Here is a 23375-nt window from a genome sequence, read left to right on the forward strand (position 1 = left end):
GGAGTGCAGACAGGCAGCAGAACGATACGGCATAAAATATGTTTTGAAAAAGCAGAATTACTATGCTTGTCGTTTTCACAGTAAGAAAGTGTCACTATCTGAATTGTTTTTGCAGAAAGTGTCACTATGTGAAATTCCCTTGGGGGTGGGACACGCACCCCATTTTAAAAGCTGACACACCCTAATCTCCAAGATCCCTTCTAGTTCTAAATTACTTTGAATGACTTGATTTTATGAATAAGTAAACAAAGGCTGAAAGAGGAGGCGTGGCTGATCAGGGCAGTCAGGCCAGCAGTCCCTGAGCCTTTTAAAATCCAGGATAGAATTCATTCCAGGGGCCCTGGGTGGCTCAGTCGGTTGAGCATCCCACTTCAGCTCAGGTCATGATCTCACAGTCCATGGTTTTGAGCCCTGCGTCAGGCTCTGTGCTGACAGCGGAGAGCCTGGAGCCTGCTTTGGATTCTGTGTCTCCGTCTCATTCCATTGTACCATGTATCTGTGATGGTTTCCATTTGTAAAATAGCCAAGTTGGACAAGGAGAGATGTAGCTGGAAAAACTCACTAGGTTGGATCCGGATATTCACTCCCTATTTCTGCTTTCTGTCAAGAGACTCCTGGGCCAATAAGGCATTGCAGGAAACAAGAGTTTGTAAAACAGGCAGGTCTTCTACCATAGTCCCTTTTTGGGGGCACATATTCTTTTGACCACACTACACTCCAAATCATGACCATATAAAACTATAGGGATTCAAAAAGATAAAATACCAAAGCAAGGTACAAAAGCCACATTCTAAGACCTCCTATCTACCAACCTTTTGTCATATGTACACGTATACTTTAAAAAATAGGGTCTATTTCTAATTTCTTATGGGTTCATCAATGTCTTGACCTTTTCCCAGTCATTACTTAATTGCTCTATTTTCTCGAGGCTTCCCCAAGTGCACATTTCTCATAATCTTTGAAGACTCCTGTTTATGAAAATGAAAGAGCATTTTTCTTCAGTCATGTTTTCATCGTCACAACTTTAGAGAACAATTTCTTGAGAGATGTTTTGGGAATTGTATTCCAGAACGTATTATACTCATGGTCTTCCCCCCCGTACGATGAATAAATGAATTTGCCTGGAGAGTGGCAAAACTGGCTTTTCTGGTTTTGGTAGAAGAGATAAACATTGCACTTATAGAAGATGTGGGAACAGACTTCAAGCAGGCTTCAAGTTTAGGGGAGGAACAGAAGTGACTTGTTACCAGTTACTTGTGTCTAGTGAGTCCCCTGAGCATTTGGGAGGGACAGGCAGTGGCAGAGGTAATAAGCCTTTCCTGAGAAAGGAAAAGAGAGGTTCTCAAGTCCTGAATGGGAACCTCACCCTTATTGGGGGTACAAATGAGAGCTGGGCCAGGGGAGCTGCCCTTCTAACTGGGAGCACTGCTGACTTCTGCTCTTACAGCTCCCTCGATTTCAGAGTTTGTACTCTTCATCCACAAAGCATCTTTGGTCAGTTACACCATGGCCCCTTATGACAACAGGTGATCCCAGTGCAGTGTGATACCTGCTTTGCAAGATGGAATGGATATGGGTGCTCTGGGCAATTAGGACAGGAAGGGAAAGGGCAGGTAAAGGTCAAGAAGCACCAATGGAGGTGAGATTGTGCTAGGGGAAGAAAGGGTGTGCATATGCTTATGTGGGGAGGGGCAGAGGAATTTAATCAACAAGTAACACAAGACATGGAGGTGGGTAAATGCACAGATGTGCCTCGGACATGGGAAAGAGAACCGGAATTCACAAGGAATCAAGTTGGGGTTGGGGTTTGAAGAACTTCATTAGCTACCAAGGAAATTCATGTTGATCCTGCAGAAAATCTGTGAGACATATTTCTCTTGCTGTTATACGGTTGTGACTCTCTTCTTGTATGGTCTAGGTTTAGAAAGAACTCTTCTAACAGTGGGTGCATACATTGAATACCAAAATGTCCAGAGAGCTGAGATCAATCTGAAACCTCTGTGGGATTCAAGATGCCAGAAGATTAAGGGCTACAACTGGGAGAAAGGGAACAGAAGCGAGAGCAAGACATAGGAGTATTTTCATGGGATATATTCTCTGATGTGAAATCACTCAGTCTGGGGCACCTGGGTGGCTCAGATAAGCTTCTGACTTCAGCTCAGGTCATGATCTCCTGGTTTGTGAGTTTGAGTCCCTCATTGGGCTCTGTGCTGTCAGAGCTCTGTGCTGCTTTGGATCCTCTGCCCCCCTTCTCTCTGCCTCTCCCCTGCTCCTTCTCTTTCTCTCTCAAAAACAAACAAACAAACAAACAAACAAACAAACATTAAAAAAAAAAAAAAAGAACTCACCCAGTCAGACAAAGGTTACAGTAACTTACATAGCTCAGGAAAAATATTTTATGTTGCCATCACCATACATGCAGATGTTTTCCCATAAACTGGCCAGTCTTCCTTAGGATATGCCTTTACTTTTATTCTGGGGTCCATGCAACCGCTCCATCATATTCCTTATATTTATACTTACTTCTTTACTGGTAAAATTAGATTTTTCCCTCAAATTTGATTTACCGTTTATTTCTTTGGATGTCACCATCTCTAGTATTTATTAGCTGTGTGACTTTGGGCACATTATTTAAGTTAAGCCTTAGTGTCTTTGCTCGTACATCGAGGACAGTAATTGTACCTACTGGGAGGACAGCTGTGATACCAAATGAAATACCAGAGTAAAAGCCCTAGCCTTGCTCTTGGCACAGAGTAAGAGTTCGGTAAGTTATTGTGCTTACAACGTGTTGATGCTTTTGCAAACCTTTATCTATAATATGTATTTAAAATCTATACTTAATTTCTTCTGTGATTTTTTTTGTGCATTGAAACTATTTATTTAATTTCTTGCTTCTCTAAAAGTATATTTTACACCTGGAATATAAATTTTTGTTACCCTCAGTCTGTTGGATATTAAGTTTACATACAAGTTGCATTTATCTCTGAATTCTCTACTTTCATGCTTTTGAATCTGCAAAGTACTCTTTTAAAAGTTATCACTCCATACATGTTCTGAATATGGTACGGCATGTTTTCCTTCATGATTCGTTGGCCAGAGAATTCTTTGATATTCTGCTTATTTATTTATTTATTTATTTATTTTATAAGAATTTTAGAAGTATGCTGTGAAGATATAGAAGGTAATATTTTGGCATCTTTATTGGAATTTTGTTAATTTAATAAATTATGTTAAGAGATATTGTCATTTTTATTATTGTATTTATTTTTTCTTGTCAAGAGCATATATGTCTGCATTTTTAGAACCTTCCTTACTTTCCCAATATATCTTGTTATTTTCTTCAGCAAAGGACTGAGAGACAGACTTCTGTCTTAAATCATATTCTTGGGAAATTGATTTCCCCAATCATACTCTTGGGAAAATACCTGTATGCATATTATTAACAAACATGGGAAGGTGGCTCTGTCCACTGAGAATCTACCTCATCCATGCTACTTAAAACATTTTTTTTGTTAATGTTTATTTTTGATAGAAAAAAAGAGACAGAGTGTGAGTGCGTGGAGGGGCAGAGAGAGAGGGAGACACAGAATCCAAAGCAGGTTCCAGGCTCTGAGCTGTCAGTGCAGAGCCCAACATGGGGCTAAAACCCATGAATTGTGAGATCATTACCTGAACTGAAGTCAGACACTTAACCAACTGAGCCACCCAGGCGCCCCAGATCCATGCTACTTAAATGTGGCCAATATAAATCATTTTCCTCAGCTACAAATTTGGGCTGCTAATACTTGGTTGAATGCTTACTACATTGATGTAGATTATGAAGTAAGGTATTCAAAATTATTTGAAAATGTTACAATATAAACAAGGGTATGGTTTAATGAAACAATTATAAAAACATTGTTGCTTCCCAGACAGTAAGATTCTAGAGGGCAGGAACCATATCTTCTACTCCAGGTGTCCACAATATGGTGCCAGACCACAATAGGACTCAGTAAATATTTCTACATTAGGGGAATAAGTAGGTAGTAATAACATTAAAAAAAAAAAAAAGGAGAAGGAAAGGTTTGGAGTGGCATGGTCTTGGGAGAATGAATTTATTTAATCTTACTGACACATTTCTTTCATCTCATATGGAATCATCTTACAATTCAACATTGATCAATATATTAATAAGCTTTCCTTCTGCTAGAATCCCCTTGTAGCAAAATTTTATACCTTTGTATCAATGTGATATAAGCTATTTGTGTTCCTAGAAACTTTCTATTATTTCCCCCTCTTAGTGTAGCTGCTTTTCTGAAAATGAGATCATAGCTGGGAGTGAAAAGGGAGATGGGAAGGGAGGGAAATGCTATATAATCATCCACCATTTGACTCCAGAACTAAGGAGCAGGAATATGCCAAGAGCATAGCAATAACCATTGTCATGCCAGATACTAACCAGAAGCTTTCTACATACTGTTCTTAACCTCAAATCAAAGGTGAACCAGAAGGATATCTGTCTGCCAAAACTGTAGTTCAGGTTTTTACCTTCCTTGCAATCTTTTTGGTCCCCCAATGGCTACCACTAAAACCCCTCTCCCCCATGTCTGCAGTAGGGAAAGATGAACCCCTGCTGTAAGGCTTTGGTTGTTCAAAGAAAAAAAATTGTTTAGAATTATCATTTGTGGGAAATTACTAAGTATACAAACACATTCCATTGACTTGATAACTTAAGCATTTGCTTTTTTTTTTTTTTTTTTTTAAACCATCAAGGGCTAACAATGTGACCCTGTCATGAGACTTGGTCAAAACGGAAATATTTGCATTGAGGAGCTTCTGGGTTTCTGGGTTCATTTGTAACATGGAGTCTGATGGATGATTTATGTAGCAGAATGGTCCTTCAATTTTCTGAATTAAAAATACTTAAAATAATGTCAAAAATAAACCTTTGAGGTTCAGTATTATTAATATCTTCTTTGGATCCAAAATGCATTAAAGACTTACTCCATATACAGACTCTGAAGGAAGCCCATGAATGTTAGAACAAAATCTGCATGGTAGTTAAGGAAGCACTTTCCTCCAAATTAATTGTACTGAAATCCATATTATAACTCACTGCAGTGGGTAGGGCAGGTGGTTTTACTGTTATTATTTCTCTTTCTCATCTCCTGCTTTGTATTCTATAGGTGGGTTAACTGAGGTTAGCCGAGAAAGCTACAGGACGCAGTCCTAACCTGATCTTCTGACTTCAATTCCTATAAATCAGTTTCTCAATCTTGGCATCATTGACATTTTAGGTTGAATAATTCTTTGTGGGGGTACGGGGGGGACTTTCCTGTGCATTGTAGAATATTTAGCAGCATCCCTGGCCTCTACTCACTAGCTGTAACACCCTACCCCAACAGTTATAACAATTAAAATGTCTCTGGACATTAACTCCATTCCCACGAGCCGATTCAACTTCATATTGCTCTGCCTTATGGTACATGGTTGCTAGACATGTCTTTTGACACCAGCTAGGTTGTTTCTGGCAAGAAGACTATTGGCAATACTCTAATACTTGTTAAGAGTTCTTTACTCAATGGCAATAGACTCGCTCAGATTAAGGCAGACATCTTGGATAGGCTTGGTTTTCTCTCTAATGAGCCACAGATCATGATGCATATTAAAGAACTATAGTGGTCAACAGTGCTATTCACCAAATATTTCTGCTCTCTCCCATTCTGGGATCAAGCCCCACATCAGGCCCTACGCTGAGTGTGGGGCCTGTTTGGGATTTTCTCTCTCCCTCTGCCCCTCCCCACCTCAGGAAAAAAAAAAAAAAAAAAAAAAAAAAAGGATGACTCAAAAGAGCTATAAACAATGCATCTATAAACTAGAATCAATAATCTTAATCTACCACACTTCTCAGGAAAAGGGTTATAAAAACCTTACAACAACATAATTTGAAAATAATCAACACACTTGAAAATAATCAATAGTATGGAGACTCTACAATGTTGCTCTATTACAGTTTTCAAAAGAAAGTTAATGGAGATTGTTTCATCAAAAGGGCAGTGAAACTCATTGGCATTAATGCCATTACTCAGATGTGCTAGATTTCCCTAAGAGGTCTGTGCAGAGGGAAGGAGAAGAAAGTTGGATACAAAGTAATTAAGGCACAAGCTTGCAGCTAGAAAAGAATTCTGGAGATCTAATGCGCAGCATAGTGATTACAGTCAACAATACTGTATTGTATACTTCAAGACTGCTAAGAGCCTAGAGTTTAAATGTTCTCACCACAAAAAGGAAATGATGATTATGTGATATGATAGAGATATTCAGCTAAAGCTACAGTAGTAATCATATCAAAATACATAAATGTATCAAATTAACATGCTGGACACCTTAAACTTACACAAATGTTATATATAAAACATATCTCAATTAAAAAAGCCAAAAAAGAGAGTAATGAATGGTCATGCAGTCAGATTGTAAACCTTTCTTAGTTTTCCAGTACATCTAAGCTTACATGTGAAAGAGAAAAGTTTAACTTACAGGCAGTGCAATCAAAATGACTTAAGCCTTCAGAGTATCAGTTTCTCTACCTATCAGGTGGGATCATAATACCTACTCCATCGCGCTTATCAGGAACATTACAGTAAATGATGTGGCAAAGGACCAAGTAAAAGGCAAACTGTCAATAAATAGTAGCAATTAATAGCATAATAATCATTATTATTGTAATTATTGACAAGAAAACCACTTTCTTATAACTGTTAACAGCATTCAGAGTAAGTACTCTGGCTGGTATTACAGAGTACGTAAGTTGGTTTATGATATGGGTTTTAGATATGCTAATGTAGCCTCTAGAAGAGGTAACAGGCAAATAAATGTATGCCTGGTAGGTAACCTTTTTGTGAAGTTCTAGATGGTGAGCTGGGGAAAAAAATAACATTTAAACTTAGAGAAACAATTTGGAAAACAAGAACACATAAAGCATTAACACAGTGGTAAAAACTACTACCTAGCTATGTGACCTTACTTAATTTCTCTGTGCCTTAGTTTCCCAACCTGAAAAAGTGGAGATAGTAATAATACTGAACAAGACAGCTATGAAAGGTTAGAGTTAACATTTGTAAATAGCTTAGAACAATGCCTGGAATACAGTGAGTGCTACATAAGTGCTTCTTAAACCGGAACAATGATAAGAACAGCTGAAAATACACAGAATGGCCTGTTAGGAAAACTTTGGAGTAAAGACTGGCAAGGTAGCCTTCCAGGAACACAACCTGGAAAGCTGCCAGGCTCGTTCATCCACACAACTCGGATTGCTTTTATGTGCAAGGTGAAGTGCTGTGACCAGGAAGAGCGCTTGACTCACGTCTGGAAGGACAGAGAGGGACTAGAGGCTATGACAAAAAGGACTCCCAGTTGAGACTAGAAACATCATAGATAGTAGGATACCCTCTTCTATGGGCTTCCACAGTATTCCCTAATTACTTCACAGCATCTTAGGCACCTGTTAGTTGTATATAAGTGTCTGCCCAAGGCAAAGCTCCCTGAGGGTGGAGACCAAGTCTTCTGCACTGTGGAAATCCTCTCCTATAATGCTCAGCAAATATATGCTGAAGTCTAGCCAAAGTTAGGTAATAAGATTGGACCTGTAACTACTGAGCTCTCAGTCCTTGGGCCCCTAATGCTCCCCACCCCGCTTACAACATTCCATACTGCTCTAAACAGCTCAACGTAAATGTGTGGGAGGGGAGACTGTGATCCCAAGAACATGGCCCTGAGAGTAAAACCTTAGTCTTTTCTGTAGTGCTGGCTTAAAACTACTCGCCAGTAAAACTGGCTGAGAAGCCTTTTGCTTAGGGACTTCCTCCAGCCACACTTCTCAGTCCATCCACAAACACCTCAATGCTGCCACAAACAGAATTGAACTCACCAGCTTTGCAAATGAGCAGAATTTTTCTTCTTCCTTCTACAGCTATCCATCTTCTAAATTCATTTCTGTGTTTTCCTTGAGAATACCTCTGTCATACATTCCTCTCACTAATCTCTCAGCCACCACCTCCAGAATTACATTTGGATTATCACTGTAATGTCTTACTGTGAATCTGCCTACATACCACTGAAAGATAAATCTTTCTAAAATACAAGTTTCATCACATTTCTTTCCTGTTCAAGGTCTAGGTTCCTTATTTCTTACTTTTCCCTAATCTACTTTGATTATCACGATCCTCCATACTTTGGTCCTATTCTACCACACTTCTGACCAAAGCTTCCAAATTCATTTTGTGAGATTAGCATTATTCTGATACCAAAAGCAGACAAGGACATCACACGCACACACACATTACAGGCCAATATTCCTGATGAACATGGATGTAAAATTCCTCAACAAAACAGCAGCAAACCAAACTCAACAATACATTAAAAGGATCCCATAACTTGATCAAGTGGAACTTATTCCAGAGATGCAAGGAAAGTTCAATATCTGCAAACCAATCAATGTAATATGCCACATTAACAAAATGAAAAATAAAAATCATACGATCACCTTAATAAATGTAGAAAAAGCACTTGACAAAATTCAATATCCATGTATGAAAACTCTCAGCAAAGTGGGTAGAGAGGAAATACATCTGAACATAATAGAAGCTATAATGACAAACACACAGCTAACATCATACTCACCAGTGAAAAGCTAAAACGTAGAAAGCTTTTCCTCTAACATCAGAATCAAGACAAGGAGGCCCACTCTAGTCACTTTTATTCAATATGGTACTAGAAGTCCTAGGCACTGCAATTAGGTAAGAAAAAGGAATAAAAGGCATACAAATTGGACAGAAAGAAGTAAAACTGTCCCTATTTGCAAATGGCAGGATAGTATATACAGAAAACTCTAAAGAGTCTACCAAAAACTGTTGGAACTAATCAACTAATTCACTGAAGATGCTGGATACAAAATTGATATACAAAAACCTGTTGCATTTTTACACACTAATAACAAGCTATCAGAAATAGAATTCAAGAAAAACAATTCCATTTACAATCACATCAAAAAGAATAAAATATCTAGGAGGAAATTTAACCAAGAAGATGAAAGACTGAGAAAATGAAAACTAGGAAACATTGGTGAAAAAAAAATTGAAGAAGACACAAATAAATGGAAACATATTCTATGCTCATGGATTGGACGAATTAACATTGTTAAAATGCCCATACTATCCAAAGAAACCTACAGATTCACTGAAACTCCTATCAAAATTCCAGTGACATTTTTCATAGAACTAGAGCAAATAATTAGAAAATTTGTATGAAACCACAAAAGCACATGAACAGCCAAAACAATCTTGAGAAAGAATAAAGCTAGAAGGATCAGGCTCCCTGATTTCAAACTACACTACAAAGCTGTAGTCATCAAAACAATATGGTATCAGCATTAAAACAAATACACAGATCAATAGAACAGCATACAGAGTATTCTAGGGAAAGAAAAGACTTTTCAGCAAATGGTGTTGGGAAAACTGGACAGCTACCTGTCCAGAATAACACTGGAGCACCATCTTAGAACACTATAAATATTAATTAAGTCAATATGGATTAAAGTCTCAAGTGTAAGACCTGAAGCTATAAAACTCTTAGATGAAAAAACATGGGCAGTAAGCTCGTTGATGTTGGCCTTAGTGATTTTTTTTTGGCTCTGACTCCAAAAACAAAGATAAACAAATGGGACTACATCAAACTAAAAAGTTTCTCCACAGCTAAGGAAGCCATTAACAAAATGGAATGGCAACCAATGAATGTGAGAAGATAACTGCAAATCATATACCCAATAAGGGGTTAATACTGAAAATACAGAAAGAACTCTGCTCAATGACAAAAAAAGAACCCAAAAATATGATTAAAAAAATGACAGAAAACCGGAATAGACATTTTTCCATACAGATGACTAACAGACACATGAAAAAGATGCTCAACATCACTAGGCATTAGGGTAATGCAAATAAAAAGCATAATGAGATATCTCCTTATACCTATCACAATGGCTATTATCAGAAAGACAAGAAATAACAAATGTTGGCAAGGATGTGAAGAAAAGAGAACACTCATATACTATTGGTGGGAATGTAAGTTGGTGCAGCCACTATGGAAAACAGTATGGAGGTTCCTCAGAAAAATTAAAGATAGAGCTACCATATGATCCAGCAATTCCACTACAGGGTATTTATCCAAAGAAAACAAAAATCCTAATTTGAAAAGATGTATGCGTCCCTATGTTTATTGTGGCATTATGTACAATAACCAAGATATGGAAATAAACTAAACGTCCACTGACGGATGGATGGATAAAGAAGACTTGGTAGGGGCACCTGGGTGGCGCAGTCGGTTAAGCGTCCGACTTCAGCCAGGTCACGATCTCGCGGTCCGAGAGTTCGAGCCCCGCGTCAGGCTCTGGGCTGATGGCTCGGAGCCTGGAGCCTGTTTCCGATTCTGTGTCTCCCTCTCTCTCTGCCCCTCCCCCGTTCATGCTCTGTCTCTCTCTGTCCCAAAAATAAAAATAAAAAAACGTTGAAAAAAAAAAAAAAAAAAGACTTGGTACACGTACACACACGCACACACGCGCGCACACACACACACACACACACACACACACCCCTCTCACAGTGGAATACAACTCAGCCATAAAAAATGAGATCTTGATATCTGCAACAATGTAGACCTTGAAGGTATTATGGTAACTGAAGTAAGTCAGAGAAAGACAAATATTGTGTGATTTCACTTATATGTGTCATCTAAAAAAACAAAGCAAACAAAACAACCTCCCCACCCCTGCCCAGACTCCCAGATACAGAGAACTGTTTGGTGGTTGCCAGAGGGGACGTGGGTTGGGGGACGATATGGATGAAGGACATTAAGAGGTATAAAGTTGCAGTCACAAAATAAGTAAGTGATAGGGATGTAATGTACAACATGGAGAATATACTCAATGATATTGCATTAATTTGGGAAGGTGACAGATTCTAACTAGATTTACAGTAGTGTCTATTTCTGCAATGTATACAAATGTCAGATCACTATTGTACCAGTAAAATACCATAAGTAATATAATATCGTATGTAAATTATTCCTCAATTAAAATAATACGAGCAATTAAGTGCTTATGAAAGGGGTCAGAATGCTCATCTCACTGACTCGAACATGCCCACTGAGGATGAAGGTGAAGGAAATGGTTCTGAAAAGGCTCCATGTGGCATTAGGGATGAGAAGGCCTGCTGCTATCAGCTTCAGAGTTTCGTTTGTTTTCTCAACTCAGTAAGCAAGGCACGGGCCAATGACAACTAGGATGTGGATTGTGGGCTACTCCACATTACAAGCCTGATGCCAAAATGCTTCACACAGTCCACCTCAACAGATGGTAATGTATTTCGGCTATTACCAACGTGAGGAGGATTCAAACCAGTGACCCCAGGGGTGAGAGGTTGTACATCCAATTACAAATTCCCGCTTTCCTTAAGTGTTAAGATGCCTAAAGCAATATATTTTATTTACATCAAGTTACATTGTATAAACTATATTTGATAAAAGAGATGACTTCACGTTCTCAACTTAAATCAAAGAACGCTTACTTAAGTATTTTTTTAATTGAATCACACTTTAATGCCATCGTATAATCTTTTGGTTAACAGTGCTCATCTTGATTATTCTGACAAAGGGAAACATGGAAATTAATACTTCAGTTGTAGAGCTTATGTCATCTATAAAATTACACATTAGAAAATTCAAAAGAGATACCTGGGACATCTGTGAAGGTTTCTCCAAGGACAGACACATGGAAATTGAGTCCTAAGTCCTTAAGGTGCATTAATACCTTAAAAAAACTCTCTGGATCTTTATCATGTTCCCTGGAAATAAACACACAAAATATAACTTGTGAAACCTTAGGGTATGCGTCAGGAACGATGTTTTCACTTCTCACAGTATCAATTCCTTTCGTGGTCTATTGCCAGTTAAGGGAGCTTCTGACATCCATGCAGAGATTTTCCCCTATAACCTTAAATTGTAGCATCGGCATTGAGTAATTTTATGAACGTAACTTCTCTCTCATGAATCAAAACCCAGTTCTATTGAAATCTTAAGGCTCCGCAGCCTTTTATGAAAGGAGAAATCTATCTTGTTTTTCACATTTTTTTGGTTAGACTATAGAAAGTCTAGTGTATTTTCCTTTCTCCTAAAATGGTTAATTTTCCACTTAACATGGGTTTTGAACAAAAGAAAAGACCAGTCTTCAAAGGACGATTCTCTACTGATCATGAGAACGTACCAAAGATGTTTTTCATTTTCATGGGTCTGAATACCTTCCTCTCACATTTACTCAGTCCCTTTGTGCCCACAAGGAACGCACAATTTAGGGAGCGAGATTACAGACTCTCTCACTAATCTCTCATTTTAAATAATTGAATGGAGAATTATAAATACATCAAAAGGGGGTAGGTCTGAGTCTAAGTCCGCTGAGTATTAACTCAGGAGTGGAGGTTAGTCAACTCATAAAAGAATAGTAATAAAGATAATTCTTTCATTTAGTAGAGGCTTTGAAAAACATGGATTATTTTTGTTTGTTTAGCTTGTCAGTCTTCTTTATAATGACAGAATGAGGGGCTAAAGGACACTAAAATAAAAAAAAATTCATCAGTTCAAGAAATCACATTAAAATGAAATGAGTTATTTTTTACATTCTAAGGTGTGAATGTTTCAGTATTTTTTACATTTAATTGCACTGTTTTAAATTATCTTATTGCAGACAGATGTGGACCAGATGTCTTCAAAATATTTGTTTTTTTATTTATAATTCAGAATTTTTACTTATTTTTTTATATTGCAGAGAAATAGTTATATATCAGCAATTGAATTTCTCATTTACCAACTAATTATGTAAAATAAATCTGTAAATTGATCAAACTGCTATATGAAATATGAAAATTACATCATTCAGGAAATCTCATGAAAAATGACATCTGCAACCCTAAATGTGTTAATTCACAATTCAGTCAATATTTTCAGTATCAAGAATTAAAACAAATGCATCTTCTGATTAACATTTTAAAACAGCATTTATAATTTTATGGAATTATAAGAGCTTATAGAATTTGAGTTCTGTAACAACTTATTTTAAGCTCTGTATCTCTTGTTTTGAGTTACTTCAAATAATAAAGAATGCAATGGCAAAATGTTCATCGCTTTTTAAAATGATGCATATTACATACATGTACCACTGGGAAGTTTCTGGATAGTTCTCATATATACTGTATATGCTGTGGGCAAGAACAAAGACTCAAAAGAGTTTGAAAGTAAGAATACACCATATGCTGTCTTCAACCATATCAATCAAAAAGCTGCCACCTAATCTGTAATATGTTCTTTTAGTCTGATTCTCTTGGAAATACTTAGATGAAAAGAATGGAAATAACATAACGTAATATATCTTAAAGAGAGAGGAAGACTGTAGGGAAATCTAGCCACTCTGTTGCCTAAATTTTTCATTCTGAGTTTCAAAAATTTGGGCTACAGATCCTAAAGAGAATATTTATTCTAAATATTTCCCGCTGTTTTGTTTGTTTATTTGTTTTGTATTAAACTTAAAATAGATGTGGTTTGGGGCTGGGAGGAGGTTTAATTGGGGAGAAGCTTTCCCCCAATATGAAAAGATTGCAATATGAGTATTTTCAAGGCAGCAGGGTTTATGGACCTATATTTTCAGTGTTGCTATAAGAGATAAATGAATTACAATCCTATGGCTTCCTTTTGATTTTTAAAAATATTTTCATTCAATTTATTTAAATGAAAAATAAGGCAGCTGACCCATTTCTTTAGATATTTTTATAGGTGGACAATAGCTTTCATATTCAACAGTCACTTTGCATAAGAACACAAAAGAGACTTGTATGAATCCCTCTCTTGTTTAAAGTATAATATATGGACGAATGTAAAGTGAGATTTTTCTTCCCCAAAATTATCCCTCAGGAAAAGAGGCATTTTATACTAAAGTCCTTCTAATGTCTCTCATGATACTGGGCACTCCCTCAGTTACTTTATTTTGAATAAAGTACTGTTTAGGGAAGTTGCATTAACCTGAAACAATGCCTACTGGTGAGAGTTTTGGATGGTGTTAGCAGTCATTCACTTGACGAAACTGGTAAAAACAGAAGCAAAGGCATATATTACTACTAACTTAGTAATTGTTTTGAGAGGCATGACCTAACAGTTCAAAGTGTTGGGTGTTGCTTAAAACAAGTATTTTAAAGATCACTGAAAAAAGTAATAGAATAAGTGGTTATCAGAGATTGTGAGTACTAAGTGGGTTTTTAGAGCTGAGGAAAAGATTTCCAGTGATGACAGTTTCCCAAGTCTTGCACCCCAAGCAGCTTAGACGGGGTTCCAGATGACACGTGCTGGAAACATGCCAGCTTCCTGAAAAGATGGCACCCACCATACTGATGTCAAGAATGCATGGGAGGGGGAGTTGGGCTAAAACTGCTTCATGAAATTTAAGGGTGGGAAAAGAGCAATACTTCTAAAATTATTTTATATCATGGTATGTGGTTTAAAGCACTATTTATGTCTAAATTAATAGATTACATATAAGTAGATACTTTATTTCATTTACGTCCCTCAAAGTGACATAGTCAATTTTGCTAAAATTTTTTCTGTTTTCTTCTTAGAAAAATGGGTGATTTCTTAACATTCAGATGATCGTTAAAGATGTTGTGGACAGGGGCGCCTGGGTGGCTGTCAGTTAAGCGTCCAACTTCGGCTCAGGTCACGATCTCACGGTTCATGAGTTCAAGTCCCACACGGGGCTCTGTGCTGACAGCTCAGAGCCTGGAGCCTGCTTCTGATTCTTTGTCACCCTCTCTCTCTGCCCCTCTCCCACTTGCACTCTGTCTCTCTCTCTCTCTCCCAAAAATAAATAAATATTAAACAAAAAGATGTTGTGCACAGATATTTCGCCACAGCCATATATTAAGGCATGAATGGCAGTCAGTGGCAGGACTCAATATGTTTTGTTGAGTGAGGAACACATTCCAAATATCCAATGGGTCATCCATGGTTTAATCCTTGAGGGGTTGTGCTATAGATGTTTCTTCTTTTTTTTATGTTTTCTATTGTTTATATTAATATAGAGTTTTAAGTATAAATAATTTTTAATGCTTTTAAGGAACTACCCCTTTCTAACATTCTGCCATAAAATTGCATTCGTAGGATTTTTACCTAACTTTATACCATTTTCAGTATTTACAGTAGTTTAATTCCTCATTTCTTGTGACACCTCTACATCTGACAGCTGCCCGTCGAGCAAACTTGATTGATCATAAAACATTCTCGAAGATGAGTCAAAGTCCAAGCTTCCCACAATCCCCCACACTCTTGAATAGGTAAGAATGAAACAGTCTGGCTGGGAACGAGTTTCTCAGCAGCCCAACTATGGCAGAAGCGACCAGCACGGAAATATTTCAGGCTTACTGGAAGCAGCAGATATAGCAAGAACAGCTTTTATTCCCAAATATTATTCAGAACATTTGAAAAGCATAAACTGTTTCCATGTGTTTTTTCTTCCTATATCTGTTCTCTCTCTGTTGCCTTTCCCGTTTAGTTTTGTAGAGCTAAATTTCTTCTTATTCCTCATTTAACATTCGTTCAGTAAATATTTATTGAGGATTTCTAAGTTCTCCATACTTGTCACTTACACTAAACTGTTACCCTTTCCTATTTTCCCACATAACTTTATACTTATGGAATGCAATCTCTTTGATCTAGTTCCTTGTATTGCCTGGGCAGAAAACTGGCTCTTTACCCACACTATTGTTTCCCAGCAGCATGTCACTCTGGACTGAGAGCTCCATGAGGGAAAGATAAGTAATGTCTGTTTTGTTCACTATAAGTACCCAGTGCCTTGCCAAGTAGTGGTAGACTTTACTTATGTTCATCAATATCCAGTTCTTTTCTCCTTTGGGCACACAGAAGACTCTGCGCTCAACCCCTCCCAGGAGGGGAGGCCAGAGACCTAGTTCTGGTCAATGGGTTGCAAGCTGATTTCTCTCACTTCTGGGTAGAAGTATCTAAGAGCAGTTCTGGATAGCACTTTCTCGGGTGCAGTGATCCTTGAGGAGGTCTTGTGTTGAGATCATTAGGGTAAGAGTAAAGCAGTCTGGACTGCCACATGGAGGCAAAGCCACCTAAAGATGCAGAGGTAGTGAGATAAGTAAACTTAGTGAGATGGGGAGGGATGTTCGTTACTGCAGCATAGTGTGGCCTATGCTGACTACTACATTATCTGTGGCACAAAATGAGCTGCTGAGAAAATATGTGTTGAATAAATGAAAGTATGGAAACAATGAGTGACATTTGTAGAGCTCCTGTCATGCTCAGGATCCCATGCCAGGCACCTGATCACAATCTTAGTTAAGCCTCTCAACAAGTCGTCAAACACAATTATTCCTCCATTTAAGATCACACAGAAGACACTGAGTCTTCATTTGAAATCATGTCTCATCAACTGAAAGTCATTCTCTTTCTATACAGATAGCCTTTGATTCTTTATTTCTTTTATTTCTTTCTTCCTACATATAACGAGAGAAAAAGAGTTAGCACCTTCAGTCTGTGGTTTTGTTTCCAGACCATCAAGCCCTGGACATACCTTGGATTCTAGTGACTTGAGGTTAGAACCCATTGGATAAAAGATGGCAATAAGAATATGTGGAAGTAATATAAAATTATGATCTCTCTAACACCATGGTCTCTAACTTCTTTCCCTTTCTGATACTCTACTAACCTCCGTCTCTACTTCCTCATCATCATGTACTGCTTTATTTCCAAATTCAGTGACATGTTCCTTGTCCAAAAACATAAAGCTTCCATTTATTACCCTGTGTTAGTTGTCACGACCATTTAACTTTTCTGCTGTCCTTTCTAGGGCCATAAACTTTTTGTTCCCCTCCATACGCCTGACGTACGAATAATCAGTTCTAGTTTCCCTCCGCATGTGCTGCTTCTGCTTCTTCAATGCTGCTTCAAATAGGATCCAACCAATACTTTTAGCCACCAACTTCTTGACTTCTCTGTCTGTCTCTCTCAGATGTTACTAGTGCTGCTCTCTAACTCCACCAGACCTCCCCACCATGGCTGGCCAAGACCAAGAGTATCCACTGTGGCTCTCTCTGAATACTGCTCATACTGCATTCTGTCCTTCAACTTGACTTTTAGAGGAAGAGTGAAATGTGCACTGCAGAGAAAGGTGGCTCTGCCACTGACCGGCAGTATGACTGCAGGTATGTTCATAACCTCATACAACCTCAGTTTATTCATCCTTAAAATGGGATAGCAATAATACCCACATTAAAAAAAAATTGGTTGTTTGGAATGAAGAAATGCCTGGCACCCTGGAGATATACAATAAGCTCTCATTCTCTTCTCTTTGGTATTTGTAGTATTTTAATATTTAAGAGATGTTAATCAATTTATTCCATCTCCTCTCCTCCCCAGCACACTCGAGATGTTAAGATATTTTATGTCCATTGCTTCAGAAAAAGCATGGGCCCGGCGTGGGGGCCTCCAGCGCTCACACACAAAAAAAGGGGGCGATCCTCTCGGTTGATTACAGGAGCAAAAATGCATGTAGAAATGGCAAGGACTTCAGACAGGAGCAAGTAGCAAACACCCTTCCACCCTGTGTCGCCGTTTTACCTCCAGATAAGAAACGCGAAGGACTGGTGGAGGAGAGGTGAGGGGAAAACACTTTGAAAGTCGCAGAAACCGCGCACTATACTTCCTGGTTTAGAACCTTGAGGGGGAAGCACGGCTGCAGACAGTGAATGTCTGAGTGCGTGTATCTAGGCAGATAGCACTGGGGATGCGTGTGAGAGATTCCCGAGCTGTGGTAGGCAGGAGGGTGGAACCATGGTTCCTGTGAATGTCATGGAAGAATCACAGAGCAGCTGGCAGACAGACAGAAGCAAGGGATCCCTCAGCTGTGGCCTGTGAGGAAGGGGGACCAGGAAAATGGAAGACAGGATCTTGAACTACTTGAGCTTTCTGGCACCCTACTGCAATGGGCCACTGCACAGAAATTAAGTTATAGAAAAATAAAATACTAATTTATGCATATCAGGGTTTCATGCCATCTGCACATTCATATTCTCATCTTTCCTTTTAATAGCAGAGGGAGAGCTGTCTGTCTTTCAAAATCCAAAGTCCATTAGAGCTGTAGATCTTCCACTAGCTTCTTGTTGAGACACCTGTGTTCTTGCATCCAATTTCCTTCCTAAAGCCTCTGATTCTATTCCCTTCTCTACAATTCTTCACTCATGTCTTTGCATTTTTAAGTGACCCCTCCTACCCGATAACATTTATTGACAATAAGAGTTCCAATAATGTACTATTTCTAGGTGACTTTTCACAGGTCATCTCATCTTAGAACATGAGCTATGTCTGTCTTTCCTCCTTCCTGTGTTTCCCCTACAACTCTGCTCCCATCTCTGCACTCTCTTGGCTGAAACTGTCCTTTAACAATACCAAGTCCCACCCCTGCTCCATTCATTCTCAAGCTTCCCATGTTTTTACTCTTACGATTGACAGCAGTGACCACTCTGCTTTCTTAGAAATGATCCTTGCTGGTTTTCCAAATAGTGTATTTAGACTACAACCCAGTGACCCTCTCCCCAATGAAATCTTCCCACCCATTCCATCCAGATGGCCATCCAGTGAAAACAAATCATTTCCTTGCCATTAGGTCCCACAACAGGATTACCTTTAAAATCTCCCCATTGCTAAAAACATACAGCCCCCAGGTTGTTTCTCTTCAACAGTGATTTCCTCTCTTCCTGGATACTGTATACAATAATTTCACTCAGCTATCTAATTCATCAATAAGCTCTCCTTCTCTGCAACTTTGGCCAGGAAGCCTGCAGATACCCATGCCTCAAAGAACTGGCAGGCCGTGAAAAACCTTAATTAAGATGAAGTGGGTCTTCCCCATTTTGGGGATGTTACTTAAGTGGCATCCACTTATTACACATACTTCTTTTTTGAAGTTTATTTACTTATTTAAAGAGAGGGAAGGGGGGCAGAAAGAGACGGAGAGAGAGGATCCCAAGCAGGCCCAGCACTGTCAGCGCAGCACATGACCTGAGCCGAAATCAAGAGTCAGACACTTAACTGTATGAGCCACATACTTTTAAACCATCATGATGTATGTAATTACTTCCCCGTAGGCCTGGGAGGTTCTATGGAACTAAACTCTTTCCCCAGTTCATCACTAAGACTTCCTATTTCCCTCTATAATAAAGTTGCTCCTTGTGAAATGTGGTGACTGGGGCTGTAATTTGAAACTGACTAATCATTTATATTTTCTTTTGAATTATAACATTTCTAAGACATGTAGGGACACATTCAAAACTGCTTGCTAGTTACCCTGAGAACTACCCCATCAGTCCACCTCCTATAGTTAGAGACTTCTTCCAGGGTTCAGTGTAGGAAACTCTCTGATGTCCCTGAGAACTGTGTTTCTACCTCTCATATAGGAAAATACATTATTCTTGTTCCCTATTTTACCCTGTCAGGAAGCTTCCAGTCAGATTTTAAAGGGCTCAATCTCAGGGGTGCCTCGGTCGCTCAGTTGGTTGAGTGTCTAACTTTGGCTCAGGTCATGATCTCACGGTCTGTGGGTTTGAGTCCCACGCTGGGCTTTGCACTGACAATGAGAAGTCTGCTTGGGATCCTCTCTCTCCCTCTCTCTCTCTCTCTGCCTCTCCCCTGCTCACACTGTCTCTCTTTCCCAAAAATAATGAACATTAGAAAAAAAAATTAAGCTGAATCTCAGTGTCGGTGAGATGGAAATAATAGTGCTGAAAGTATAATTAATAATAATAATAATAACAACAACAACAACAAACAATGCCTCACTGGCTGGGCTCATTAGTAGAAAAAGTATTTCAGGGAACAGAATCCGTGATCTTGAGATAAATCGAATTTACTCAGTGTGAACTTTCACAAGAAAATAGACCAAATTTTTTTTAAAAAAGAACATAAAAAAGAACTGAAGCTCAGAGACCTATTGGACAACAGAAGAGCCAACATTTGGAGCATCGGCATTCCAGGAGGTGACTCTTAATAATTTCTTGCAACTGCATGTGATTCTACAATTATTTTACTACCTATTTCAATTAAAAAAAAATGCTCATTGTAATAAAATACAAATAATTCAGAAATATATGGTGCCTCCACTGAAAGCCCCTATTCCTTACTCTTCCTGATTTTACTCTTTGGGTGTAAACACTACTTTACAGTTGTTTGGTGCGTAGGGTTCCTGACCTATTTCTAGGCATACACAAACACATACATTTGTGTGTGTGTGTTTGTAAATGTACCTTCCTCATTTTATAAACATGAGAACAGTACCAGTCATTCTGCACTTTCCATTTTCACTAGCTACATGATAGACATGGATCTCCATCAGTGCATATAGATATTTAATTTCAAAATGTTTATCTCGTATTTCATAATTTTAAGTAAATTCTTCTCTTAATGGACACTTGTTTCCTATTTTTTGGTGTTTCAACTAATACTAAAAGTGACATCTAGCACTTTTTATAACACTCAAATTTCTCTTTTGTAGAATCCTTAATTCTTTCTTGTGTTTCCTCTTGTCCTACAAATGCAGCCATCCCACATCTCTAACCAAGGCCCTTTCCCCCCTTCCTACAATGTTCGCTGTACTTCTGGAACTATCCTAGTTTCAAAGTTTCACCTGCTTTACCTTCTGCTACGTTGCAAGTTCCACAAGGGCAGAACTCATGCCTTTGTTTACCCAATATTCCCCATGTCTAGAACAAGGCCGGGCATACAATGTAAAAAAGTTATTACTCAAAATTGACTCTAAATCTAGATCATCTCTTGTGAATCTAATCTTCTTATTCCCATCTACTGTAGATTATGATTTTACCATTTATATAATCAGGTGGATAGTCAGAATCTTCACTTGGCCCTTCCAATGACAACTCATCTATAATACTTAAAAACTAAACACTGCCCTGCCAAACAGCATTAATGACCAAGCTCCTTTCTAGTATCGGTATGTCCTTATTCTTCCAGTATTCCAGGATCTCAAGCCTGACACATTATTGAATGCAAGGAAGCTGCTTCCAAACTTGTCCTGCCAATCAACTTATTACCAACTTTGCCATTTTTTCCTATACAAATAATTTAAGAGTTGTTTGATCATTTCCACTTTTTTCTTAAAATTTTTTTTAATCTTTATTTATTTTTGAGAGAGAGAGAGAGAGAGAGAGAGCGTGAGCAGGGGAGGAACAGAGAGAGGAGACACAGAATCTGAAGCAGGTTCCAGGCTCCAAGCTGTCAGCACAGAGCCCGATGTGGGGCTCGAACCCACGAACTGCGAGGTCATGACCTGAGCCAAAGTCGGATGACTGAGCCACCCAGGCGCCCCGATAATTTCCATTTTTAAAGTACAATGTTATCACTTCATACCTTTATACCACCATTGAGCTTCAGACCCTCTCCCCCTCTGCCAATTCAGCTTCCAAAACATTGTTCAATTATCCTCTTCAACATGATTTTCCTTAGCTATCTCTTCTCTACAGTAACTAAAAGCCATTAAATTGAAATTAAGCTGCCCTCCAACATTTAGATACTTCCATCAACCATTTACCCTTGCTATTATCCCAAATAAGCACTGGTATTCATTTAAAAAAAATTTTTTTTATGTTTTTATTTATTTTTGAAGGAGAGAGAGAGAGAGAGCGCGCGCGCGCGCGGGCGCATGAGCGGGGTAGGGGCAGAGAGAGAGGGAGACACAGAATCTGAAGCAGGCTCCAGGCTCCTAGCTGTCAGCACAGAGCCCGATGCAGGGCTCGAACCCACAAACTGGGAGATCATGACCTGAGCGGATGCCGGATGCTCAACCGACTGAGCCACCCAGGCGCCCCAGCACTGGTATTCATATTCATTTTCATCTTCTCCCTTTGTCTCTGTTGTTCACAATCCACAGCTCTTGGGCCTGCAGTTTTTGAGAATGGAACATGTTCTCTCCCTCTCTCTGCCGCTCCTTGTCCATTGTCTCTCTCACTGACTTGAAATTTATTGTTTCTAGTAGTCACCCCTGTGACATCCCATCTCACTCTGAATCACTCCAATATCAACATTCATACACACCGATGATGATTTCATGAAGTGCTATTTTACGTTATTTCATAATTATTTGTATGCTGTCCCCTTATAATAATTAGTCTGGAAGTCCCACAACATCAGAGAAACTCTTTGACTCAGAAGTTGGCAGGTACTCAAAATATGACTTTGAAATGAATGAATGATGGTTCTGTCATGGCTGAATAGAGACAGTTATATTTTTAAAACTATGCTAGGATAGGTCTATTAAATGACATGAAGGATCATGTTTTTTTTTTTTTAATGGAGAATTAAACATGGTCTGCATTATTAGATGTCTTTCATCGAAATGGATTTCAATTCTTAATAACAGGTTTTCATATTCAGTTGTGGACATTTTGTCACATCTAGAAATGACAAGGTCTTCAATCAGTGGGAAAGAATCTTAACTTGAAGAGAAAAATCCACTCCTAAACCTCATTCTGATTTAAAAAATGTTAAAATAAAAATGGACAGTGATTCATAAGAAATCCCTCCAATGGGAGGGATTGGAGAAAGTGCAAAAATGGAGAAAAATGCAAAATTTCTGTCCATTTCATATATTATTTCTTGTTTCTAGACCCACAGAAGACTGCTGTGTTTTTTGGCTGACACAGAGATCCCCTAGAAGAGACAGTCTCCCTTACTCAGCAGCGAATGCTAAGCGCACCAGATTGTCATGGCAATGACTGTGGGAAAGTAGGAACACAATATGGAATGTCTGTTCTAGAAAGACCTGCTCAAAATGATGTGTTCTTGTTGCTACATATGTTGCGTTTTTTCATTTTATAAACAGGATTAATTATGTATCTCCTCCTTTTTCTTACATTCTTATAAATGGAATTAATCTGTATTTTTCTACTTAGTCCCTTTTACAATGTCATAAAAGAAAAAAAGTTCAGCCCCAAACCTCATTACTCTAGTCTTTTGTTGCTTATGATTTAAAGTTATTAAGAACTACTCACATTAGGTACCAAAGGTACACTAATTATTCATATGAAAAAGAATAAAAGATTCTGAATATTGTAATAAGTTAACTATATTGCTCAAGAAAGGTACTCCAGAATGGGAAGTCTCATGAACCAAAGTCTTAATTAACTAAAAATACTTATGGTTAGTGGGTATCAGAACAAATGATTTCTGGTAAAGAATGGATAATAAAGAGCAGTCAACTATGGTATATAGTGTATTCG

At 38.4% G+C, this 23375-nt stretch overlaps 1 protein-coding gene across 1 annotated transcript in view; it reads right to left on the minus strand.

The window, feature by feature from the left end:
- Positions 1–23375, minus strand: part of GTDC1 (glycosyltransferase like domain containing 1) — a 297275-nt gene that overhangs the window by 15020 nt on the left and 258880 nt on the right. The window contains exon 9 of the mRNA XM_042994400.1: positions 11761–11870. Within this exon, the coding sequence (XP_042850334.1) occupies positions 11761–11870 (110 nt within the window). The remainder of the gene's footprint in view (positions 1–11760; positions 11871–23375) is intronic.

Source organism: Panthera tigris, chromosome C1, assembly GCF_018350195.1.
Source record: "Panthera tigris isolate Pti1 chromosome C1, P.tigris_Pti1_mat1.1, whole genome shotgun sequence".
Lineage (NCBI taxonomy): Eukaryota > Metazoa > Chordata > Mammalia > Carnivora > Felidae > Panthera > Panthera tigris.